At 50.7% G+C, this 27,054-nt stretch overlaps 1 protein-coding gene across 1 annotated transcript in view; it reads left to right on the top strand.

The window, feature by feature from the left end:
* The window catches only part of PRKCB (protein kinase C beta), a 228,244-nt gene that overhangs the window by 186,887 nt on the left and 14,303 nt on the right, over positions 1-27,054 (top strand). Inside the window, exons 14-16 of the mRNA XM_063143417.1 lie at positions 5,640-5,720; positions 6,615-6,722; positions 16,047-16,187. Coding sequence (XP_062999487.1) covers positions 5,640-5,720; positions 6,615-6,722; positions 16,047-16,187 — 330 coding nt within the window. The remainder of the gene's footprint in view (positions 1-5,639; positions 5,721-6,614; positions 6,723-16,046; positions 16,188-27,054) is intronic.

Below are 27,054 nucleotides of genomic sequence, written 5' to 3'. Positions count from 1 at the left end.
GTGGCAGGAGGGCGTCAGAGCTGTGGGAGGTGGAAGAAGCCACACCGTGTTGTAAGGAGAACAAGTCAGCAGAGCGGGAGGCCTGTTTAGGCCCTGCTAATGGCGGGTCCCGAGAGCCTGCGAGTCCTTTGGGCTCCGTTCCGTCTCAGACCCGAGAAGGAGCCCAGGGAAGTGACAGACAAGCGGGAAACGAGGAGGAGGAAGGAAGGAAGGGCCAGTCCACACCTGCCTCTCCCCAATGATGATTGACTTGCTGTTTATTTATTCACTTTGCATTAGTCACCATTACGAATGCAGTAAAGATGGGCCCTTTACCATAATCTGGTCGGTATTCGTGATCTCTTTATTGCATAGCTTTGATCAACAACATCTCTAAAACCCCTATTTCAGTGCATTTGAGGTGCCTGTGTGCTCAAGAGCCTCCTCAGCCTTTACCCTGGGAGTATTTGCTGCTGCTGCTGCTGCATCCTTCTCCCTCGCCCTGCCTGCCTTTGCAGCTGCTGCTGCTGCAGCCCCCTCCTCCTCCAGGAACGGCCTCCTCCCTTCCCTCAATGTGCTGACACGGTCCCTGCTGCTGCCGGCACATCCCTCCTCTTCCCAGCCCAGGTTGATCGGTGGGGTGGGGTGGGGGGAGGCACTGCTTGGCATGCGGTGGGCAGGTTGGGCTGTGCATGGGGGAGGGGGCTTGAAGAGGAGGAAGAGGTGATGAAGGAGGCTGTTGGAGAGGCAGAGGCTGGGAAGAGACCCGGGCTGCCGCTGCGTGGGCTGAATCTTGATGAATCAGGACTGGTTTTTAGCTGGCGTAAATTGGTTAAATGCTCCACCCCTAATAAGAACCCAGCCCTCCCCTCCCCACACCCTCTTTTGCCATTGGTGGGTGACTGCCCCCACAAGTAAGTGGGAAGGAGTGCCGTAAGAAACCCAGTTCTGCGCACCTCCTGAACGTTTGATTAATATCTATGGCTGGCCGTGGATCAGGGAAACAGCTCCCTTCCTCGCGTGTCTTTGAATGGTGGCTATGAATGCTAAACTGCTCTGTGTGTGCATCCTTCTTCCCAGAGAGACATTTAATTACTGGCTCTAATGTGCGTTGTTTTCCCTTGTTCTGCCAAGATTAATATGGGATCCCCGCCAGCATGTGGCTGGGTCTCTGCGCATGATTAATGCTCTTTCAGAGTAGAACAAATGACCATTTCCCCTTGGAAGGCAACTGGGTGCCATGTGCAAAATGCTCATTTTCTTCCTAGTTGCTTTTAATTGTCCCCCCCCCCAAAAAAAACACAACAACTAGGAAACAAGACTACAAACTACAAACTTTGCAAAATAAGCATAAAATTAATATGTCACCTGAAGCAATATGGAAAGGTGGGAGAAGAATATAAAAATAATAATGAAGTCCCACATAGTTCCAGGCACAGTGCCGCACGTGCTTTGCCCCCTAGCCCAGAGCCCCATGAACTTTGGCTCACACAGCATGCCCTTTTGGTGTGCGTACATGTGCGCGCACGCTCACACACACACACGCTTGGTCTCAGGTAAATATCAGCTTCAAAAGGAGCCCAAATGATGTAAAATAAGGAAACTCTGCCCACTTCCAACAAAAACTGCAAATGCCTTTGGGACTAAGAGGGCTGCGAGTGGGTTAGTGGGTGATTCCCCCCCCCCCAAGAAGGGCAATTCCCAAGTGCAGCCCCTCTTTCTTAGGCCACAGAAATAACACTGAGCGTTCTCTCCTGCAAAAGAGGACTTCCACCTGCAAACCCATAGACTGGAGGGGAGGTAGACATTAGTACTACCAAAGGTTTTCCAAAAATGCAGTCCCTGCTGTTCTCTGCATGAGTGGGTGCATTTCATTCGTTTGTATAGGAAAATAATGATTTCGACCTGCACGCAGAAGTGGCCCATTGCTGCACACACCAGCGCCCCTCATGTGGAAATGTCCTTTGCCATAAATGAGCAGGTTTTGCACTGCCCTAGCCTGGATGCTTCCCGTGCTTTCACTTACCTTGATCCTGTTGATCATGGAAATTCCCCTGGTGCCAAAATGATTGTATTGAGTGTTAATGACGGGCAGGATAAGCTTTTATCCTGGCTGTTCTGGAGGATTAAAGCTTCGCACCCCACCAGCCTGCAAGAAGCCCCTGGTGTTCATATAAGGGCTTGTAAATATACACAGAGCTTCTGATGCACTTTGTAGAGTGGGCAAATTTGCACCTGTCCTCCCCCAGGGCCAGGCAGCCCTGCAGGGGCCAAGCAAAAAGATCTCGGCCAGCTGAGCAATGGCACCCCGTCGCGTCTCGCCCACGAGGACAAGCCCGGGCACTCCCTGCAGCGCGATGGAACGAGAACCAGGAATCCAGAAACGTCCCGTGCAGCAGCAGCTGTTCAAAGGGGCAGATTAGGGAAAGAGGGGCAGGTGCTTGTGTGTGTGTGTGTGGGGGGGGGTGCCAGAAGAAAAGAGGGGGAGCTGGGGGCCCGTGGAGTTGGCCATCTTCTCCCTCCATTCCAGTCCTGTTTCCAGGGTATCATCAGATGTCATAGCCTCTGGGCTGGGACTGGGAGTCTCTCTCAGAACCTGCCTGCCTGCCTTTTGCCTGAATAAGCCAGGACCAAACCTAGGGGCACCAGATATGAATTGATACCTGGAGGGGGGGTTGGGCTTTCCAACCTGGGTCAAGGAATGTGTGGGGAATCTCAAGGCTAGGGGCCAAACCCAGTTCTCCTGGTGTGTGTGTCTCATTTTGACTCTCCAGGTTCCCCAGATGGCCACGCCCCCTTCTCCCCAACCACTGTCCATTGGGGGGCTTCCCAGCTTTTGTGCAGTTCCCCCCCTTCCTCTTGGGAGGCTTCATGACCGGCAGGAGGACCTTTCAGCTGCAGCCTGCTGGTATTTCTGTATCCTGCCCCCCCCCTTTGCTTTTGGCCCCAGCCTTTCCGCCTCCAGCCTCACCCACCACTGGAATGTGGCCCCGAGAAATTATCCAGAGCTGAACCCAGCCCTCAGGCAGAAAGGAAGTGGCTCCCCACCCCTGCTGCTGCCCATGGCTCCCCCTGGAACGGAGGCCTGAAGGCGCTGCTCCGCTGTCCCAGCACGGCCCCTGGGCGTTCTTTCAGTCCTGGCCAGCCCAGGGGTCCGTGCAGCACCCGGACCTCCGGATCCAGCTTGCTGAAGCTGCTGTGCTGCCTGAAGGCACCCAATCCACAGTAGCTCAGCAGGCAGACACTGCTTTCCCTTCACCTCACCGGGGTCCATCGTTCATGTCCTCAAGGATAGGATTCCCGCACACACACACCCAGCTCCTGCCACAATCGGGCTGCTAATCCTCCAGAGGTGGCAAGGGCCCCACTGTCCCTTCCCTGCTCTGCACCGTCCTGCCGTTGCCTCCCGGGGCGAGACAGGAGACAAACTCTGCACCCCTTTTCTCTCCCCACCTGGGTGCATGCACACACACACTCCCCTTGGCCTCCGCCTCTCCTGCCCTCCCTCACTGCAGACCTTCCAGATGCGCTTCAAAGGGAGAGAAGAGCCCAGGCAAGAGATGGAGTGGCCCCCAGGACAGGGAGAGGACCGCAGTGCAGTGCACAGCACTTGGGTTTGGCCAGCTCTGCCGTCCCTTTGGCTTCCTGAGTGCCTCAGGGATGTCTGGGGCACAGAGTGCTGAGGGGGGCAGTGTGGTGTGGTGCTGTGGGTCTTGGACTGGGATGGGGAGAGCCAGGTTCAAATCCAGGACCCTGCCTGGGTGACCCCGGCCAGCCGCTCTCCCCCAGCCTACAAGCTCAATTTTGCTGCAGGGCTAAAATTGGGAGGAGGCTGGGTGGGAGACCTCTTTGAACCCCTCCTTGGAAGAAAGGTCGGATATAATGTAATAAATGCCTCCAAGGGACAGCCGTTCTTTTAAAATGTTCTGCTAAATTCAGTCACTTCTGCGTATTTGAATCTGTTTGTGGTAAGACGAGGCCTGTTCCATAAATCTGCATGTGAGAGTGTTTGTCTTAGATATGTTAATGCAATGCCGTTGTCAAAGGCAGATGGGGCTCGAAGACCCTGACGAGGAAAGCGTGTGGCTCAGCACGTCGCCTACCCAGCGTGGACATTTCTGGGTTGAAAGGTCACCTCAAGGGGAGGCCGATTTCCCTTGGGTGTGAGACTGCACCCGCAGCCCCGAGGGTCCCCGTTGGGAGGCGTCGTCCCCTGGCTCGTGGAGAGAGAATGGGGCTGCACCGTGCAGCTGCGCAACCCCTGGGCCCAGGGCAGCAGGGCTTTGGGGCTGGATGGGGCTTGGGAGAAGGGTGGGGAGCCGGCCTGGACGACGAGCTGGAGCGAGTCTGTGTATATTTTACTGCAATTACCATGTGATTTGCATTTATGTTTGAATATATGAATCTTTTCGGAATAGAAATCTGTAATTAGGATGAATAAACTGCGTAATGGTTTTGCATTAACTAACAGATGGCAACGCCTCGGGCTTGAGACAAACAAGCAGGGATGGAAAGAGCCCTTCAAAACACAGGCTTCTCCTCCTCCTCCTCTTCTTCTTCCTCCTCCTCCTCTCCTTGCTGGCTTCACAGCCACCTTTTATTCCAAGGAAACTTTGCCTGGTTCCTTGTTGCTTAGAAGAGCTTCCTTCTCTGCTTATTTCTTTATTTTAATTCCAACTTCTGCCCTGTTGTTCCATGGGTCATTTGTGCCAAGGATCGGGTTGAAGTGCTTTTGTCATTGAAAACACAACTCTCCCCTTCTGGCTGTCTTGGACTATTTGGATTCGTTCCAATCTGGTTTAGGGCTTGGATTTGGGGCAGAAATAGCCTTGGTCTCCCTGGTGTCTGGGGGATGCCGGGCAACGGGTATGAGCAGTGCAACCTCCTTGGTTCTCATGGACCTCTCAGCAGCTGTCGATATCATCAACCAAGGTATCTTTCTGGGCTGCCTGGCCAGGATGGGTTTGGGAGACATGGTGTTGAAGTAGCCCTGGTCCTTCCTGGCAGCCTCAGAAGGTGGTACTGGAGAGGTTCTGTTGCAGCGCATTGGGTGCCTCAAGGTGCAGTCGTGCCCCCTCGCCCATCTTATTTAACATCTACATGAAACTGCTGAGATAAGTCAGCAGTACGTGGATCACATGCAGCTCCACCACTCATTTCCATTTGTTCATCCCTGGGAGAATGTGGAACTCTTGAACCAGCTTCTGGAGGCAGTTCGGGATGGACGGGCTTATTCCAGACATGGCAGAATCTCTCTTGCTTTTATCCTCCATACAAGGCGGATTCACACATGTAGATTCATCGCCTGATGACAGTGCAATTGCATGATGATTTGCATGTGTGTAAGGCTCCCAGAGACAGAATGTCTGTGTCCCCTCAAATGCAAAAACCCAGGGCTATGGGTGGGCAGGCAAATCGGCAGGTGCGCTTGGGTGGCATTTAACAGGAAAGAGACAGCTCTTGTTTTGTTTTGTTGAGCATCAGATCCTGTTGTTTGAAATCCCCAGGAACTCGGCAAAAGATCGTCCATCTCTTCTTCGTCTTTTTATTATTGCAACCTGGATTCCCGAATGGAATAATTTTGCATTGTGAAAGTGTGACTCACAGGGCTTGTGCAGGTGTGTCACCTTGTTGCTCTGATGGTCTTCTGTGTCTTGCAGATCATTGCTTATCAGCCTTATGGGAAATCAGTGGACTGGTGGGCCTTTGGAGTCCTACTCTACGAAATGTTGGCTGGACAGGTAATGACATCTGAAGGGATTTTCCATGAGATTTTCATGGTGTTCCGAGGGAGGGGTCCAATAACCTGGGAACAGGTCTTTTGTTTTATCGGCAAAATGCAGTGTAAGCAAGTGGCGGGGGTCTGCTAAGAGAGTTCTCTGGTGGAGATGGGCAGCGGCAGCTCATCGCCTCCCCCTACCACTAGTAAGTCGATCTCAAATTCGGAATGAGAGCAAAGCATACAGCATCATGAAAAACGAAAGATGCCCGAACTGCTTGCGGTTAGGCACAATCTCATCGGCATCATGTGTTGAATGCCTACAATTTGGGCATAGCATTCTGCAAAAGTCAGGAGGGCTCCAGCAGAGCTGCACTGTGAAAGAAACGACAGGGCACAGTTAGGGAAGGGAAAGGGAAACATTAGGAGAGTCAGAGCTCCGTCCGACAAGAGTTCCATCGCACGCTTGTTGCCGGGCACTCACGGATTTTGGCGGGTCCCTCTCACGACGCTAGCTGCCTCCTGCGCGCCTTCCGCCCCTTCTAGCCTTCTTCACACCACAAAGAAAACACCCCAGTAAGTCCAACTTATTTTAAAGACAGAAGTTGCCACTATCCCCTGCTGTGTGCGACAGAAGCAGCGGGATCAAATGGCCCACTGAATGGGCCACACACATGTTGTTTACTTCCCCTTTCGAAAGAGGGAGTAATGAGGGACAAATGTGTGGGCGGAGAAGCGATGGTAAGCAAACGCGATTTCCCCCTGTGTGATAACGCTCTCAGGGTGCATCGTGGGTTCCTTTATAACCTGTGGACACAACCATCGAACAGTGGAACAGGTGATTTGGAAGGAGGTCAAAGAAGAGAAAAGTGGGTGCCCCTAAAATAGCTTCCTTTTCTGTTCCCCAATTCTGTAGGCACCATTTGAAGGAGAAGATGAAGACGAGCTCTTCCAGTCCATCATGGAACACAATGTCGCCTACCCGAAATCCATGACCAAGGAAGCGGTGGCAATCTGCAAAGGGGTAAGAGCTGAGCTTGGGGTGAGCATGGGTGGGGAGGGATACTGAGGGCTCGTCTCCTTCACGGCATGGGGCTCCACGGTCAGCACGCGACCGTTGCTGTGCTCGACTCAGGAGGCTCTGGGCAGGAAACAAGCATAGGCGTGCGCAGCTCATGCCATTAGGGCCTTCCCTTTAAAGGCCCTGGTTGGAGCGGAGGAGGGGGAAGCACGGCTTCTCACCCACCCACTCCACTGTAGGAGAGGAGTTGAGGGATGGTGGCTGTGAGACACGGGGGTGGCGGCCAGGATGTCTGCGCAGAGCAGAGGAGCCAGGGGTGCCACCTCGTGGAGCTGGCTCCTTCTGCCTCCCATTCTGCCCCACCCTCCTTATTTGTGGCACCCGAGACATCCCGGAGCTCTGAATCCTGGACAAATTCGTGGAGGAGGGCAGGCAGGAGTCTCGAGTGCCTGGGTGCTCCTCAAGAGGGAGGGGGAACCGTGAAAAGAATGCAGGTCTGGCCCAAGGCAGGTTCCCCTCCTGAAGCGGAAACGGCCACGCCTCTCCCCCCTCCCCCCTCCCCCAGCCACGTGAGCTCCTGCCACCCTCTCGGCCTTTCTGCCTTCAGGATCTGCACTGCGTGGATGCTACACAGAAGAACCTTACAGAGAGTGGCAGCGTGCTGGCTATGTGGGCGCGCGTGTCCCTGCCAAGGAAAGGAGAGTAAGCCGGCTGGCTGGCTGGGTCAGGATGCAAAGGGCGGTGCCCAGCCTGCTTCAAGTGGCTGCTGCTTCTTGGGCGCACCTGGGAGGGGGCGGAGGAGGCCATGTTGGGGGGATTCACAGGAGGGACGCTCCCTCCCTCTGCCTCCCTCCTCCTGCGATCCCCCAATGTAGCCTCCTCCGCCCCCTCCCATGCGCGCCCAAGGAGCAGCAGCCACTCAAAGCAGGCCAGGTGCTGTGCCTTTGCCTCCCAGCCAGCTGACTTTATTTCCCTTTGTGGGGACACATGCGCCCGCTTTGCCAGCATGCTGCCTCTCCCTCTGTGGTCTTTCTGCCTTCAGGATCCACGCAGCCCAGCTCCTGAAGGCAGAAAGACCTTACAGAGGCAGCATGCTGGCAATGCGTGTGTGCTGTCCCTGCTAAGGAAAGGAAAGTAAGCCGGCTGGCCGGCAGGGTCAGGAGGCAAGGCAAGGTGCCCGCTTCGTTCCTGGTAAGGACAGCCCCAGAAAGCATGCCAATTGAAGCAGTGCAGGTGGGGTGAGGAGGAAAGCAGAGGGCTCCCTGAAGATATTAGGATGTGCCTGGGCACACCCAGCACACCCCTTGCATACGCCTATTGAAACAAGTAGCTTGCTAAGCTATGTGAGAGAGGTCCCTCAGAACTGGACCCTTCGTACCAGGTTGGTTCTTTGCTAGGGCCAGGAGGATTTTGGGTGGTAGTTACACTGTGCCAATGTGCCTGCAGTTTCTTTTTCATGCCATTGGTGTCAGTGCATTGTCCTTTAGGCCTTTCCACACGAGTCACGTGGCACCTGATGCACATTTAGGCTGTGCCTTTGCCCCCGTACATTGGGTCTTTGTCAGCATAGCTCAACATGCCTAAGAGAACATCCTGGTTCCTAAGTTCTGTTGCAATGGACCAGTATATCTTCTTGATATGTGTCCAGTTCAGGCCCTAAAGCAAAAGCCTCCTTTAGAGGTTTGCCACATTTCTATTTTAAGTGCTTTCTATTTGTGCTTTCTATTTGTCCTGGAATTGCTGGGATTTTCGGAGTTTGTTGTGTTTGTTGTTATGCTTGTATGTAAAATTATCAAGACAGAGGCCGTCCTAGTGTTATATTGTTTTAGTATAAATTCCTGTACAAAATAAAAAGTGTTCATTTCCCCATTAGATTTCATAGAACATGTATTTCTTTTTCCTCAGTGACATTTTTTCCCATGAAAGTGTCACACTCAGCAATCTCCAAGACCTTATTTAATGATATTTATGAATCACTTCTGTTAAAAGAAATGTTCAAGCAAAAATATGCACTAAAGACATAATTAAATACCATATATTATTATTACTGTATACCAAAGACAAGATTACTTTCCTGGGAATGTTGTTGGAACAAATATGTTTTCAGTAGGTGTCCATAACCCAGAAAGGTTGGTGCCTATCTGATTTGTAGTGGTAGGATTCCCAGAGAGTAGGCACTACAATATTAAAAGGCCCTATCCTGCGTCATCATGGACTGGACCTCCAACGTCTTGGGTACCGCTAGAAGGGTATGCCCTGATGAGTGTCACAACCAACAGGCCGGTTGGAGGGTGGGCGATCTCTTAACTACGTTTCATTTCTCCTGTGGGCCTCATTGATTCTCCTTCTCCGATCAAGGGTGCTCCTCAGGCCCTGCCCCTTGACCACTAGCAATCCTGCTTGGCCTCCTGCTAAGCCAACCCCCACCCCCACCCCCACCCCATAAGGGCCAGACATTTGATTCAGCTTTTAAACAACTCTCAAGATATACACAGAACACTGCCCATCAATCGTACCTCAGCAGCATTTATCATTTGGGTGGCATGTCTCATGAATGCATCATCTGTGTTGCATGAAAGTGTGGGGCCCACTTTAACAACTGGAATTAATAGTTGGCTCCTTGAGCATAACTGGGGCTTGTGGGAGGATGCTGCTCACTTGTCCTTTTGCCGCTTTCACCATGTGCTGCTCTCCTGCAAAGTGCAAGGTTGTCGTGCCCGCTTGCCTTGCCGTTTGGTCAAAGGGCTGTGTGAGAAGAAAAAGGCACACGACTGTGCCAAGTGCAAGGGAGGGGAGTGGTTTTTCCAGGTCACTCGGCAGATGACTTTGCTCACAAAGTGTGCTTTCACATTCCTGTAAATCCAGCCTTCTTCTCCACCTCAGATGCACCAATTTCCTTCACTGCAAACCCATCTGCTTTTATCTTGCTGGCAGCTACAGGGCGACTCTTGTTTGATATCAGCTTCTTGGCTAAAAGCTAAGGCAGAGTAGGGGTGGGTGAACATGCGACCTTCAAGTTCCTTGAAGTCCCCCAAATTCCCCCTTGAAGTGTGGTTTGCCTCGTTTGCGTTCCTGACCGTGAGTGGGTTTTTTTTCCCCCATTGGGAAAAACACCCCTATTGAAAAATGTGCATTTTCTCCCACAGGCTAAAATACAAAAATGCATATTTGGGGGCATTTGCACACGTGACCAAGTGCGTCTTTTTGGAAGTGCGCATCTGCGCAAGTGTGTCCTTTCGAGCATGAATGCAAGAACGGCCTTCCATGCTTGCATTTGCATCCATGTTTGAGAAATGGAGATGCTTGCATGATTTGAAAACAGGGACTAAATTATCTTACATCCTTAAGGCAGCGAAGTTGTGGACTATTTGGATATTGCTCTTCAACCTCCTTTTAATCGTCATTGTCATCGTCATCATCATCACTACATCCATAACTGGTCTTTGCACCTGTCTGTGACCAAGGCTCTGAAATGGATCACTCCATTTGTAGCAACAAGATACTGACTGGGGAGCCCCCAGCATTGTAGGCTAGAGTTATAAGAGTTCTTTTAACAGAAGTGGAATCTTTGAGATCCAAGGGCTGAGATCTCACTAGTCCTACTGTAGCACTCCGCTTCCTCAGCCTGGGATGTCACAGAAGGAGGGTCCAGCCATCAGAGCCAACCAGCCAATGACCCCAAGGTGTGAAGAGGAAGCAGAGAAGACCCAGATTGAACAGCACAGGGGTGGGGGGCCGTGTGGCCCTCCTGATGGTGTTGGACTGCAACTCCCATCAGGCCTAGTCAGGAGAGCCAATGGTGAGAGGTGAGGGGATTTATAGTTCAGGAATCTCTGGAAGTTCATACGTTCCCCATCCCTGGAGTAGCAAACAGCAAGTGGGGAAGAGTTGTAAGAAGCAGGAGTCTCCCAGGCATCAGGGGAGGTCCCAAGGGATGTGGGTTGCTTGCTGTGAGTCTCAAATCCATTCATAGTTGGTGGGTGGCGGGTGAGGCTCTCTTGCCACTTCTGCGCAGTTGAGTCTAGCCTTGGATTCAATTTGCAGGAGCTGCTGTGGGTAAAACAGGCCCCGTTCTTTGGAGATTGCAGCTGGCCATTGTCATTTCTTGCTTCACAATGCTATTCTTTGCTCCCATGTCACTCTCAGAAACCTTGTGGGCAGGAACCTGAATCGATTCATTGCTGCGTAAACTGTTGGCCCTCTCTTTCCCCCTGGATTCTACCACTTCAGGGTGCAGGTGGGAAGTGCCTGCGTTATTTTGTTTCATTTTCTGGAAGAGCATCCACACACACATTGCAGCTGGAAGTGGTACAGTGCTGGAGATGACTCTTTGCACTGGATTTTGTTACGTGCATAAACTGGGCATAAAAGCCATGTGCCATCTTTTGACATGGTTCTGGAAGCAAACACTCCAGGCCAATACTGTCTCCAGAGGGCATAGAGTTTGGGCGTTTGCTGGGGCTCAAAGTCTGGCAACGAAGCCCCCCCCCCCTATCCCACTCCCCCTTCCCCCAGACGTACCACCATTTTCACATTATTTGTCTTATATTATTATTTATTTTATCTATTCCATTTGTGTGGAGCAGCTGAGAAGGTCAGAGGGAGCAGCATGAAAGGATTCTGTTTGCATGCCCTTCGCCCTCTTCCCGACTTGGAGGGCTCCTAGGCAGCCCAGCATGTGTTCTCCCCCCCCCACACACACACACCGCCTGATCCCAAAGCTAGCACTGCTCTGTGTGAAATAAAAAGAGAGACGTTGTGATGATGGGGGCGGGGGGGGGGGGGGAACGGCATCCGACCTCTCTCCAAGGCTGCTGGAACCACTGACGTGAGCTGCACCAAGCGCCATTATTGCCCCATTGTCCCTGGGTGTAATAGTGGGGAGTGATTAGAGATGGAAACAGTGATCAACTTCCTGTCAGTTTTATTTCCTTTCCATCAGTCCCAAACTGAATGCTGCAAATTGGCAAGAGGCAGGGCTGATTAAAACATCTGCTGGATTTTTCGGTAATAGCTTTTCTCACTCCTAGCAAATAGGAAAGTGACTGAAGCAGGCAGAAAAGTGGGGGGAGCGAGAGCGGAGAGCACTCTTTGGCAAATCCCCTTTCCTGTAGCAGCAGCACTGTCTTTGTTTGCACAGAAGAGACACACGCACACACACCACATACACAATATTATCATATAGCACATAACTTCAGCTGGATATGAGCCTGAGTATATAAAATATATTTCTCTGACCCTCTCCCGCCCCTACCCGCACCCCAAAAAGAAACAGGGATGTGACATTTTCTTGCTCCTGACAACTTTGGCTGCAGTGTTATGAACTGTGTCAGCTAGAGAGCATGTCGAGGAGGGCAGAGGTCTCTCCCTTAGGGCGCAGTCCTTTGGGATCTGCCCTTGAGACTCGGAAGCGTCGAACTCGGAGGCGTACAATTGTCCATCACAGAGCTTTTTTGCCCGTCTGGCTAAATCATCATGGAGGAGGAGGAGGAGGAGGAGGAGGAGGAGGAGGAGGAGGAGGAGGAAAAGAGAAGGGGGCTGGAGATGGAGTACACCAGCCTCTCTGCTCCCTCCTCTCCCCACAACAGAAACACCCCCCTTTAGATCCTCCCCCTCAGGGTCACTTTTGTGATGTTGGTGATGGTCACCATCTAAGGCAGCCTTTCTCAACCTGGGGCGCTCCAGATGTGTTGGACTACAACTCCCAGAATGCCCCAGCCAGCTCGGCTGGGGCATTCTGGGAGATGCAGTCCAACACATCTGGAGCACCCCAGGTTGAGAAAGGCTGATCTAAGGGGCACAATGGGGTGAACGGGGGCTGGGGAAGCACCTCTGGGAGGGGCTTTGCATCTAAACACCAAAGGGCTTGTTTATTTGCAGCTGGAACACTTGGAGTGGGATTTGCTTCTCTCTGCCCAATTTGACTTCTGTGTGCTGGAATCAGCCTTCATGTAGCGTGGGCGTGATTTGGGAAGCAGAGGGCAAGAAGCCCTCTTTGGCAGAATGTCAACCCACACTACCTGCATGACCTCACAAGTGCCCAGGCCAGCCGGCCGGAGCTTTCCGGGTACCGTTTGGAGCAACTATCTGCAGGGTGATGTCAGAGGGGCAGAGGACGTTGGCGAGTGATGTGAGGCTCTGCTGCTCCCCAGCACTAACAGCCAGGGTGGGGTGGGGGTGAGGGTTGGACTGTGGGCGGTTCAAGCCAGGATCTAGCACTACTACCCACAATGCTGTGGCAGGCCCTCCCATGCTGTTGCCTTCCATAAAGCTCCTTGGTTTGCTGCACTCCAAGAATTGTGACAACAGGACATTTGAGCTCTTCAGCATGTTGGTCTACCCCATATGAAGAGCCTGTTCAATCTGGCAGGGCTTACCTGGGAAGCCCCGGATGTTGTGCTGCAGGGACTGAGCCAGAAGCCCCACAGGTCTGTGGGGCTTCTGGCTAAAGCCTGGAGAAGAGACGACTGAGGGAAGACATGAGAGCCCTCTTCAAGTCCTTGAAAGGTTGCCACACAGAGGAGGGCCAGGATCTCTTCTTGATCCTCCCAGAGTGCAGGACAAGGAATAATGGGCTCAAGTTACAGGAAGTCAGATTCCAGCTGGACATCAGGAAAAACTTCCTGACTGTTAGAGCAGTATGACAATGGAACCAGTTAAAGAGGCAGCTGGACAGTCATCTGATGCTTTGAGGTGCATTCCTGCATTGAGCAGGGGGTTGGACTTGATGGCCTTAGCGGCCCCTTCCAACTCTACTATTCTATGATTCTATGCGGTCCATCCTTGCTGCACCTTGCTGCTCTCGCTCTCCCTCCGCCTGGGCAGTCCCTGCAGCCCATTCTCTGCCTGTTTCTCTGCTCCCGGCCTGCCTCTTGCCCCCCTTCCCCATGCCAGGGTTGTGGTGCAGGGCTGGCCTCCTGCCTGGGCTCAGACTCCCAGGCCGCCAGCTCTTCCCCCAGTGCCAGCCTTCCAGGATTCTGCCTGCAGCAGTGTGGGGCCCTATGCCCTAGCCCAGGCAGCCGGCCAAACAGCATGTGTGGTGCTGACCTGAAATGGAGAACCAAACTTTCGCACAAGCAAGCTGTAGTTGTGAAGGGGGATTTCCACGATCTGGATATCTGCTAGAACCCGAGCTTTGCCCAACAAATTCTTGCCTTGTCTTGCTGAGAACTCCGGGCACATCCAGACAGGGGACTCCTTGCGCTTGCTGTCAAAAGGCGTGACACCACCACCCTGGCTGCCAGTATAACGGTGTACTGAGTACAAGGGAGCAGCATCACATTATGTTCTTTCGCGAGGCGGTGGAATTGGCGGGGTAATGCAGAAGGTTTATGAGGTCCTGAGTAGCAGCGGCAGGTGGCACCTCTGAGTTGTAGCCCCACTTACACAGGGAACTGGCTGCAGGGGGCAAAGCCCAGCAGGCTGGAGGCATTGTGGGGCAGCCCCTTCAAGCAAGGGACCGAGGTGCCTCCAGGAGATGACCCCGTGCCTGGCATCTTCTACACAGGGTGTGGATTCAGGGCATTACATGTCTGCTGGCAGCGTGTGGATTCTCCCCATGACGCTGCCCATTCTCAACTGCTGCCCACAATGCCTGGAAAGCCCTCCCCAACCACCTGCCTGATGCCACCTTCCCTTGCCTTGCCAGACCCCACCTTTCCAGGAAGCTGCTGCCCTCAGCCCCACCAGCATCAAAGGCAAAGTCCACGTCGCTGCTTTTGCCCCCATGGGTCCCTTGTTTCCTCTGCCCCGCGCCTCTCCCTGCTGAAAGGTAGATGGTGAGGGCCTTGCAGCGCTTGCAGTCCGTGGCTATCTTTTGCTCATGGGACTCTGGAAAGCGCCGTGTCTACAGGGAGATCTGTGAGCTCACCATGGCGGAGGCAGGTTTTGAACTGGCGACCACCACCGCCTGCCAGCTCCACCTCTTAGACATTTCACTCTGTGGCTCCTCGTGCTGGAGCCAGAAGGAGGGTTGGCTTCTCTGGCCAGCGTTCCATGGGACCCTGTTTCATATCCCTTTGGCTTACCTGTCCTTGGCGTCCATTGTCATCTGTCTCCTATCTTGGAAAGGGAGCCAAATACCGCTGCCAGGATATTAATGTTTCTTTCGAGTCCCTGGGCTCAGTTTTTTCTGTCCCCTTTGCCAGGGAGGCTTTGGGTGGAGGACAGGTTCTGATGATAAACAGCAATAATTCACATCTCCTTCCTTTCTCTTAGAATGTGCTGTTTCATTAGCCAAAAGCCTCCAGGGCCGGATGTGGCCAATTCTCTCCCTGTTCTTGGTGTTAATGAAAAGGAGATTTCAAACGGAGATGGCTCCCCTCTAAGCCATGTGGTGGCCTTTGTACTTAATTGCTTTTATGTTGTCAGATTTGTAGAGATTTCTCTCAAAGTACGAAGCTGCTGTTCTTACCTCTTCATCACTGGGAGCCCAGAGCAGCCTGCCCATCTTCTGCCTTCTCAGACCTGTGACCCACTTTTAACCCCCAACTGCAATGTGGGACCCACTATCTGGCTCTGTTTATCTGTCTGTTTGCACCTGCCTTCTTCTCCAGCATTGTGGAGATGCAGCCCAAACCAGCAAACTTGTGCTAGAGGAGAAAGAACTGGACACGGGGTTGCCATTTTCAGCAGCAAACTCATGATTCTTGTCACTTTTAGCTGTAAACACTTTTACATGGATGTGGTGTCACTGAAGCAATCCCTCCAAGGTTGAAATGTGACCTAGTTGTGGAATCCCGTTCTCAACTCTTAGGAGGGGTTGATTCAGGTTCTGGGCTGCCTGTGCACTACCAATTATTATGTTGTGCCAGCAGGACCCACCTAGAGCAGCCCCAGAAAACAAGTGGAAATGCTAGTTTCTGGAACAGGACAGGTCAGCTTCACAGGCTGGTTCTGTTCTGGAAACGAACATTTCAGCTCATTTCCAGTTGCTTTGGGAAGCCCTAGTTTACTATTGCACAGGCAGTGTTGGATCCTGCCCTTTGTGCAAACAACAGTTGAATGTGGACCAGTCCCAAGAGACTAGTGTTGGCACATCGGGGCGTGATCCTCCCGTTGAAGACCAGGGTGTAATCCCAGATTTCCCAAAGTCTGTAAGACAAAGTCCGTACAGGCAAAATGTCCCTTGGTCGGTTGGTATAAGATTGTTTTAGTTTGAGATTATGTACAGTGTTCTTATAGTTTAGTGGCCATTTCCTCCTGTTTGCTCAAGACCTTGCAGGGCCCAAGTGCTCTGACTAGGGAAGTTGTTTGAGTACCACAATCATCTCGTTCATGTTGCTGCGTGTTTAATATAGGGGTGTTTCTTCTTTTTCCCTCCTCAAGCTCATGACCAAGCATCCAGCGAAGCGCTTGGGGTGTGGCCCTGAAGGAGAGCGGGATATCAAGGAGCACGCCTTCTTCCGCTACATCGATTGGGACAAACTTGAACGGAAAGAGATTCAGCCACCTTTCAAGCCCAAAGCTGTAAGTTCCTCCACTTCCCTCCCCCCTCCCCCTCTTATTCCAGCACCGTCACTCAGCTACACACTAAACTGAAACAACACAATGCTTTTCTGACCCTCCACCACTACCACCGCCCCTGCTCCGACAACATGCACTCTTTCTCTGGCAATGAGTACATTGGGGCTCTTTCATCTGGATGTAGAAAGCTAGCATGTCAAGGAGAAAGGTTCTAGCTTGATCTTTTCCCTGACATGCTTGTTTTCTACACTACGAATAATTTTGGTGTGTGGTGAGTTCCCATCTGTAGTCTAAAGTGGCACAGGTGAGGCACACATTGACCATCTCATCTGTTGCTCTTTGTAAGTACTGTGTGTGCGCGCGCACACACACACACACACACACACACACACACACATGCCACCTATCATGTAGCCACATGTAACACCTAACATGGGTCTTGTGGGGGCTTTAACCATAGGTGTGATGCACACACAGTGGATTTACGCACTATGCTCTTACTCAAACAGTTGCTCAAAGTCCCAAAATATTGACATGCCTGTCCTAATAGGCGTAACTTATAGGAAAAGACAAAGGTCAGGGAAATTAGCATTGACCCAATTAGGAGGAGAAGGTGGACCTATAGAAACTGGGGTTTTGGGAAGCTACGTGACTGAGGATGCTGGGCTATGGGGGCAAAAGGGGATGAATTGACGAGAAAAGGGAAAGAAATAGAGCAAGAGCAGCTATAATCACCTGCCTTCAGAGGAAGGGGGACCCAAAGAATTTCACTTCCTGGTTACTTGCCCCAAATTGGACAAATGCTCTGGGCACCGACTACCTTCAGGCTTCTTGGCTTTAGTTCCCAAGCACAGAAATGGGGCCGTAGCCAATCACCATTCTGGCCTTGTTGAGGCAGGGCTGCGTCCCGTTGTCCACAGGCATCCCTAAGGAAGCGGTCCGATGAGTGAGGACCCAGCGAGAGACCTGGTGGAGGCCAAGCCATTGTTAGGGACCCCGGAGCCACCAGCATGTAGGTTCAAAGCAGATCTTGGTGGCGAGCTTTGTCAATGGGGCTTCTCCTTCAAGTTTCCAATTAAATCCAGAAATTTAATGTTCCGCTCAAGACTTTTTATTAGCTGCTTCCCAGTGCTCTAGGCTTCCTGCAAGACCAATACTGCCCTTTGAGGTTTAGAGTCAACAACTCATGCACAGGTTGCATTATGTGTGGAGCTGGCCCTGGACTCAATGGGGTGCTTGCTGGGCAGGGCTGGCGCCAGACTATATTGCGCCCTAGGCAGGCGTGTTCTGAAGCCGCCGCCCCCCCACTGGCTCACTCACCGCCCCTCACTCGCCTGCCTACCCGCTCGCTCACTCACTGCTCCCCCCCGCCCACCCACCCGCCGCCCCCACCCACTTGCCGCTCCGGCTCCCCCCTCCCTCACACTCACAATGGGCTCCCCCCATTGCTTGCCCACCGCCCCCGCTCGCTCGCTCACTCACCGCTACGGCTCCCCCCTTGCTCGCCCACTCACCGCCCGCTCCCAGCTTTGAAGCCAGGACGCTGGGGTTGGGAGGCAGGGCAGAGGCTTTGAAGCGGCGCGCCTGGAAGTGGCTTCTTGGCGCGCCGTACTGAAGCCTCCGCCTCCAACCCCAGCATCCTGGCTTCGAAGGAGCCAGGACACTGGGGTTGGGTGGCGGCTGGGGCGGCGGCTTTGGAACAGCACACCCGGAAGCCGCTCTAAGAGAGCAGCTTCCGGGTACGCTGTTCGGCGCCCTCGTTTGCTTGGCGCTCTAGGCGGCTGCCTGAGTTGCCTCTATGGCAGCACCGGGCCTGTTGATGGGGGAGGGGAGCTTTATCTGTCTGGATATACTGTTTAAATGGGTCTATTTGGGGCAAACTGAGCAGGATTGCGGAGCGACTCTGGCCCTGGAAACATGGGATCAGCAACAGGGTTGACTGAAAGATGGTGCTAGCAAAGAGTTACCGGCGATGATATTAAAAGTCAACTAGACCTAGGGATGGGTGAGAAATTCGTTTCAATTCCTTTTTGATCAGAATTTACCCAGTTTGCACCTTCCAGACTGAACACAGACTTGCACGCAATGTATGGTTGAAGTCCATACATTTCCCAGCGTGCAATGTGATTTGCGGAAAACCAACAACAACAACAACAACAACACAAAATTGTGTCCCGACAGCACGCATACATTTGAAAGATGTGCATGCAAAAAAATGTACTTTTGAAAAATGTGCAAAAATATGCGTTAATCAATGGGAGAATAACATGTACATCTGCAAGATGCACACAATTGATACCTACATTTGGGGAAATGCAAAGCTCATAATTTCATAGGGACTTGAATCTGAATGAGCTTAGAGATGGAATCTGGTGGAGTTTGGCAGCTCAGGTTTTGTTTATTCACACATCCCAAACAAGACGCCAGGATTGTTCTCAGAACTGAGACACATCAATGTGATGGATGCCCGAGCCTGAACATCAAAAGTCCAAACAAAGGAAGCCATGGTTTGGTGCTGGCCGCTGAATAGGAGGCACAGGGATCTTCCTTACTACCTGGTTAATTGTTCACCTACCTTGCTCTACAGTGTTGATACTCAGGTATGCTTGACCGAAGCAGGAGGTGGGGATTGGACCATTTTTCCTACCCGGGCCTTTGATTGGCCAGTTCAAAGGTGTCATCGTGGGATGGTCAGCTGGCTGGTGGCCTGGCAACCAGGCAGGCATTTGCACGCTTTCTGCAGACACATGGAAGCGCCTTCTTTAATTTAACCGAGGCGCAAGCCGGTGCGCTCTGGGCCTCCTGGGCCTCTGTGGTGGTTCTGGAGCCTAAGCAGCGTTGCTGGCAGCTCCCAGGCCATCCCTTCCGGAACGCAACAGATCCTTGAGCCGAGCAGTCTGGGTCATGCCAGTTAAGCCCATAGAGCACATGTGCCTGAGAAGGTGGGTGTCTGGATCTCCTCTGTAATGTAGAGCTCCTCTCTGTTGAATTGTAGAGATGTGGATACCCATAAGACCTGTAACCCAAGACTTAGAGAATGGTTACAACATGGGAAGCAGAACTCCTCTCCCTCCCTTTCCCCCCAGGATAAGAAGTGGGACTTCCCTGTAGCTGCTTCAGAAGGTTTTTCTGACATGTGCACATTCTCTGAAAGTCATGTAAAAGTTGTGGACAACACGATACCCTTGTAACCTGCACGGTCTATGGGAAATGCCTACTGGTTTAATAATAATAATAATAATAATAATAATAATAATAATAATAATAATAATAATTCTTACCCACCTCTCCATTTTGATTGAGGCGGGGAACAACAGTAAGTATAAAATACATAAAATACTGATTAAAAACATAGTATACATTGTTAAAACTACCTAAAAACATCCTAAAATTCCACTGGAGAGGCCTGCTGAAAGAGATCAGTCTTTATAGCTTTCTTAAATTCTAAAAGACTGTCAAGCTGACGAGTCTCCTCCGGCAGGCCATTCCACAGTCTGGGAGCAGCAGAAGAAAAGGTCCTCTGGGTAATAGTTGTCAGCCTTGTTTTTGTTGGCTGGAGTAAATTCTTCCCAGAGGACCTGAGTGTGAGGGGCGGATTGTACGGGAGAAGGCGATCCCACAGGTAGCTTGGACCCAAACCGTGTAGGGCTTTAAAGGTGATAACCAACACTTTATACTTCGCCCGGAAACTAACTGGCAGCCAGTGAAGAGATTTTAAGACTGGTTTCTGTCTAGCGCAAGTATCGTTCTTAAAACGTGAGCCTGTAAAGACAGGAGGGGTGCCGGGGGTGGAGACTATGTGGGCGCCTGGCATTCTGCTGGGCATGCCAGAGCAGGCCCTGCCTCTTCTCAGGCTGCAATGGGCACATCGGGCTGCACATTGTGGCACCCGGCCAAGGCCACAACCCTTCCAAATGCCGACCCATCGCAGGTCCTCCCCATTTGTCTTCCGCCTGCGGTTTGTCCTGTCTCTCCACTGCATCCTCCCCACGGCCTGGAATCCTCTCTTTTCGCGGGTGAAAAAAGTGAATCTTAACATCCAACTCAGCAACATCCTGGAGGCCTGAATCATTAATGAAGAAGTAATTCACTCAGCAGGTAAAACGCACGTGGCAGCTTGAATTGTTCATGAGCAGAAGCCCCAAACCGTGGAGAATTCTGGCCCTGTGGAAGATTTGGGTTTCTGCTATCTCTTCATCTGACCCTCTACAATGGCGCCTCTTGGGGATGCAGATACTTCTGCTGTAAAGGAAAGGGGGGCATAGAGCCGGCTGCCGTGACTTCCTCCCAAGGTGTTGTGGGGAGGGTGTGAAGTTCTTCTAGAGGAGAGGAATTTTGCTCTCCAGTGTGCCTCTCACAGCTGCTCCTCTCCACCATTGCTTTGGTAGCAAGGCAGACACATTGGATTGCCTGACTGTTTGGATTTGGTGGGCCCAATCCAGCCAAAGTTAGTAACAGTTAACAGCACAGCCTGTCCATGATTACTCAGTGTTGCTTACTTCCAAGTAATTGTGCATACGATGCAGCCTCAGATTCACTGAAAGTGACAGGACTTTCAACTTAGTCGTGACTAACATATTCCATTTGTTTTAGTGGAGCTTAATTGTGATTAATCTTGCTGGACTTTAAGCAGGGAGGATGACAATTAATGTGTCCTTGTGGAGTGCTTCTGTGGTTCTTGCAGACCTTTTCTCTTTGAGGTGGCTTCTGGCACTGCACCAGGGAGAGGCTGGCATTGTTCCATGAAATGCCCAAAGGCACACCCCTCCCAGTTGATGCTGCATCCACAGGTTGGCCCTTGTGCATGAGGCAGAGAGAGAGAGAGAGCGCACATCCTGACATGGCTGAACTTGGGCCTCCTGTCTCTGTATACCAATTGCCAGGCCGACGTGGAGCAAAACCCGCGGAAGTGTCTTTAAACATTTAGTCACCATCTCTCATTGAGATAATTATGGGGTGTCTGCTTTTTTAAATCTAATTACTTCTTTATTCACATAGAACCCAGTGGTTTGGAAAGCCTCCAAACCCAGTGGTTTCAATGGAACAAACAAATTTCCAGCAAGGGAACGGTACTGGGTTTTGGAGAAATAATGACAATTTAAAATGCGTCTTAATTACAGAGAGTGGTGCGGTGTTGGCTGAATGGCCTTTTTATGGTCCCAGTGACTGGCAGATGGCATCCGTTGAGGGCTGATATGAGTGTGAAGAACCTTTTCTTGTACTACACAGGGTTTTCAATGGATGCCACTCTTGAACCTTCTGCCCATCTCCCCCATAGCATGTCAGGGCATGTGTCCTGACATCACATTGGTGGCAGAGAAAAGGGGCCACGTGGTCATGTCAGGACATGAGTGACCCTACATATTACAGGGGGAGTGACATGGGGATGGCATTTTTGGTGGTAGCACCCTGCAATTCTTTCCCACGAGAGACATTTGACCTCTTCAAAAGTTGCATTCAGTAAACTGCATTCCTGCCGTGACCCCACAAACTCTGATCAAAGAATGGAAGGGTAGAAGTGGTTGTTGAAGGCAGATGATCCTGTCCAAATTGATTCAGACTGATCTAATCCACTTTGGATTGATTCAGACCTCCCCCAATCTGCCTCGGATATGTTTTAGAGAGGTCCGAATCACCCCAATCCACTTCGGATTCGGGATTCGTATCTGAAGCGGTGCACAGCCCTAGTCTTTTCAGAGTAGTTTTCAATATAAAAAGAGTAAAATTCAGTATCTTATTTATTTATTTATTACATTTTTATACCGCCCAATAGCCGAAGCTCTCTGGGCGGTTCACAAAAAATCTAACAAATCTAGGAAATACAATTATGTTAAGAGTCATGGTTTAGCAAAACACTTGTTAGAATGAAGTGTCCAGAACTGGATGATGCCCAGTGGGCCCAGAGGGGGCCTTCCACAAAGTGAAAATTCAAACTAGTGAAAATTCTGCCTGCTGTGTCTCATTTGGCTCATGGTGTTCTGTTTGAAGCTGGATAGAGAATGCAGGAATGAATATATATATATATATATATATATATATATATATATATATATATATATAAATACTTTCTTATTTTTAACTGAAATTTATTTTACTATTGGGCAGCCTCAATTATTAGTCTGTATTCTGCTCACTCTTTGGAGTATAATATTTGTTACCCGTATTGCATCAGGCTGCTTCACATACTTTGACTTTGTTAATTAACTTCCTTTTGTAGCTTCCACATATCTGTGGAGACATAAAAACACATCTCTTTTAAGACTTTACAGATGCTCCTTGCCACTTTCAAGTTGCTAATCCTTTTGATCTCTTTTCCTCTTTTGGTTCAAGATTGGGGCCTAGTCTACACCTGCAGTAGAATGAGATGGTAAAGTCCTAACTTGATAGTGTGGATTTTACCACTTCAGACTGCTGGTGGCCGAAATAATCGTTAAACGCTGCCCCATGCAATCTATAAAAATCCCTACCAGCATAACATCAGCACATCAGGGAGAAAGGTTCTAGGCTAGCTCACTTCTTGTTGTGCTAGCTTTCTACTTGCAGGGTATTTTCACATGGGGGGGGGCATTCTGAATTGTGATGCTTCACTTGCAGGCTGCTGTGATGCAGCACTTTCCCACTTCTGTGGCATAAATCGCCCCTCATTTCTTCCCCTTTATGCGCCTTCTGGCGCGTTCTGTGGTGCAACCTTCTCTGGGTCATGAGGGCCCATCATGTGCCATGGCTGTCCTGGGGCTTGAGCCCACCGCCACCCTGGCTCTTCCTCCTGCTGCTGCTGCTGCTGCTCAAGGCCCATTTCCTCCTTTGGGCCTGGCCTGCTAGACTTCTCCCAGAAGACGCCCCTTGCCTGCTGTGCTCATCCTCCATAGCCGAGCCCTCTCCTCAGAGGGCCCAAGCAGCCTGTGGAGGAGGGCGCTTTTCCAGGCACCCTCTCCAGGTGAGCAGCTCCTTCAGAGGCGTGGAGGCGGGTGGGGAGAGGAAGCACAGTGGCCTTGTGCCTCCCGGCCTTGCTTGAGGTGTGCAGCCGCGTGGCCAGAGATCTCAGGAGAGAGCGGGAGCTGCCACGTCCAGGCCCAGAGGCGAACGAACGCTGCCCATCATTTCCCGAGAGCGGCTCCTTGATGCTTTTCCATCACGCTGCCAGAAGCAAAGGGAAATATTTTGAGGGGTTTATTCTGTTGTGTGTGTGTGGGGGGGGGAGTACATTTTGTATTTTGTTTCTTTGTTCTGCCACTGTGTCCCTTTTGAAAGCAAGCATAATGATGAAAGAAAAAGGCTATTTTTTGAGATGACAGCTTTATAGCAGCAGAAATAAATAAATAAATAAAAAGAGCAATTCCCCCTTGGCTATAAATATTAGAGAGGACTGTGTAAAATAAATCCACTCCTTCTCAGGGTCATTTTGGGAACTCTGTATGGTCATTAATGGGGCACTAAAATAGGTATATTTGCCCCCTGGTGCATCTGCTAATTGTGAAAATTTAGACAGCAGTGAACTCTCCCCATCTGTTTGAAAAGGAAATGTTCCATGCCTCTGAAAGAAGGGTAATTTTAGAGAGAACCCAATTTTACTATGCAAGAAAAAGTGGATTCCTTTTTCTTTAAAAGCAAAATTCCTTGTTGTGGACAGGGAGAGAGGAGGAAATGACCCCTTTGAGATGGAGGGGCTGCTTGCTGGATTGGTTCATTAATAGAAGTGTAGTTTACCATTTATGTAGATTACAGCTGAATAGTGAAAATGTTTCTTGCTGGAAGGAGCCTCATAACCTTTCAAGGCACAAGGAGCAGCTGTCACTTCTCATTCTTATAACGGGCAAGAGCTGAATTACATTCTGCGAAGAACAGAGACCCAAGAGGAGCAGCTTTGTTATCAAATATGTGCTTCTACAGCATCCTGTCAAGGTCATTTCAGTGGCTGGAGCTGGCGGCTCGCTTGTCGCTCCCCCAGTCTGCATTTTGGGGAAGAATCAGCGGCTCCAGCCGTGGTAGCTGAATGGCTCCATGTAGCTCAAAGTGTCCGAGGCTGACACCTGAGCCCAGGCAGAGGGCCGTTCCCTTTGTGGCCTGCCCCCAGAGGCCTCTGGCTGACCACCCTGGGCAGCGGGATGGGGGGCTGGACTCGACGGGCCCTTCGTTTGATCTGGCAGGACCCTCCCTGTTGCTCTCCATGCCTACAAGGTGATGATAGAGGCTCATACAATTGTGCAAAGGGTGGGGAAAGATCTCCTGGTCTCATTTTCATGGTGGTGGAGGGGAAGTCTCTATGAAGAGCTAGGTGGAACCTCCTTGTTTGGAGGCTGCTTCAGGGGAAAGCAGCAGCAGCAGCAGCAGCAAAGGCGTCTTGCCTTCAAGCCAGGCTTGTGGGGGTCTTCGAGGCATCTGATTGGCCACTGAGGGGAAAAGATGCTGGACTAGACGGACCCTCCTTGGTCTTACCCGAGGCAGCTGTTCTGAGTGTCCTCATCCTTCCATGTAGTTTCACGTAATTGTCATGTTTCCAAGCCTTCCTGCCAAGATGTGAGGCAATAAAGAGGCCTGCCATGTAATCCACAAAGCTTTATTCAATAAATAGACGTCTCTTCACACCTGTAGGGAGTGTGAATGCTTCAGGGAGGGTCTTCAAGCTGCAACTTCTGCGGTGTGGCTGGTCTAGCAGACTGCCTCCCGCCTCCATTCAACTCTGCTTCAACTCTCCATTCAACTCTGCTCCATTCAACCCTGTGGCAAACTCAGATCTGTAAATTCTGATGCTCCTCCCCCTCCAACAAAGGCTGAGTTCTGAGGGAGGGGGGAGGAGGGGAAATGATCTGTGTGCCTGGACCCTTGTTCGATAAGCTCCTGAGAAGATTCCTCCTTCACTTCTGGAGGGTCTTGAAGAACTTCCTTCCCTACTTCCTGTCTCGGCTGGTCTTTAGACTCTGGATCCAAGTTGGGATCTACACCAGAGAGACCAGGCCTGATCCTGACAGAAACCATGTCATTCACGTGATCATGGCCATTATCACATGGGCAGTGGTCTGTTTGTTTAGAAGGTCTCAGCCTGTGGGCAATGGGTAGGTCGGCTCCCAAGATAGTTTTGCTCTCCCAGCTCTTGAATTCTTCGGAAAATGGAAAGTTACAGTGATACTGCAACCACAATTTATGTAATGAGCAGCCAATATTTCTGTGCCATCTTCTCTCTTCACTTCTATTATGTAGCATGCAGCTTTACCTGTGTCTGTTTTTGGGTACCACAACAGCATACAGTAACCCTGATAAGTACCAAGAGCCCATCTTTCTTGCCCATCCTTCATTGTAGGAACAAGTGCAGCTCCTTTCCTTTACGGGCAGGCCAGGGTTGCCGCTGTCAGGTTCCCATGCCAGATCTCTCTGTAGCGGGCTTTTCTGAAGCTCATGGGCAGTGACAACTCTGTTTCCAAAGTATTCGCTGCACACCCAGGAGCAGCCAGAGCCAGCAGAGGCATGAGCTGCTTGCATTAGCAGGTAGACCTTCCTGCCCCGCTGCTATCTCAGGACCTTTCTTCAAGAGTCTGCTTGATGGGTTGTGGAGGGGAGGACAGATAGGAGCCAGGCCTCTCTCTTCTGGCTTTGTTGCTCCTCTGATTTGCTTTGAGGCAGCAAATTTCCAGCTGTGAGTGGGGGTGAGAGGGGGCATTTTCTTTCGTCATACGCTTGCGTGTATCCGCAAATTTGGCTTGCAGAGATCAGATGAACAATAGGCTGATAATCTAATTGCATGCACCTTGGCTCTGATTTTGTTACCTGCAGCTACGTATAACCCAGCTTTCCCCTCCAGATCCCTTCGACTGCAACTCCCATCATCCCCAGCTACCAGGGCCATTATACACTTCTCTCAAATCTATAACGAAAATGGAATATTATAATGGTACCTCTGTGTTTTACAAAATGTAAAATTTTGAGGAGGTGATTATTTTTTTTAAAAAAGATCCATGTACATTTAAAACTACAGAGCATGGCTTTAGCCTTGCCTTCTCCCAGGATGGCCACTTAAGCATGACCAAAACAGAGGAGAAAAGAGGGCACAGGTTTGCATAAAATTTGCATATATTTTGTTTGTTCGTTTGTTGGATTTCTATACTGCTCAACTGGCAAATGCCTTCAGGGCAGTTTACAACACTAATTTATATGCACAGATGCAAAATCGGAAATAATTATTATAATTTAAATAGAAATACAATATATCTCAGGTGCTAACTGTCTTTGCAGCACTCCAGGGCTCATCCTTTTTGTATATTCTGTACAGCACCAAGTACATTGTTGGTGCTATATAAATAAATAATAATTAAACAATCCTCTGCTCTCCCTTGAAGCATTTCCCTTCCATTATTTTGGTAATTCTTATATCAGCCCTCTTAGGGAGACCAGTATATTATTTTCCCCTAGCAAAAGTGGGCAAAGCAGGCCCACCTGCAGATGTGGCAATGGGCAAAACCCAACAACGGGAGGTAGCCAAGGGCAACCTGGTGGGGAAGAGACTTGGACTCCTCAGTTGCCAGCCTGCATATTAAAGGCAGAGAAAGAGAGAAGCTTCTGGTGCCAAGCACTGCCCCAGTGGCCTTGAGCTGCTTCACAAGTTCAAGGGTGCACCAAAAAGTGTCATGTGCAAATTTTAGGGACACGTGACTCCTCCAGTTAGAGCAAGGATTGTGTGGTGCTCCTAGCTGAGTATTTCCTTATTTATTATTTCTAGAACACCTAGAAAAAGCAAGCACCCATATAAGACATAAGCCCAAGAGCTGCTGGTTTGAGAAGTGAGACACAAGGGAAGGGAATGAAAGGACTGTGTTCAGACAACACGATATTATTATTATTATTATTATTATTATTATTATTATTATTATTATTATTA

Source organism: Elgaria multicarinata, chromosome 17, assembly GCF_023053635.1.
Source record: "Elgaria multicarinata webbii isolate HBS135686 ecotype San Diego chromosome 17, rElgMul1.1.pri, whole genome shotgun sequence".
NCBI classification, from domain to species: domain Eukaryota; kingdom Metazoa; phylum Chordata; class Lepidosauria; order Squamata; family Anguidae; genus Elgaria; species Elgaria multicarinata.
This window is presented reverse-complemented; position numbering and strand designations above follow the sequence as displayed.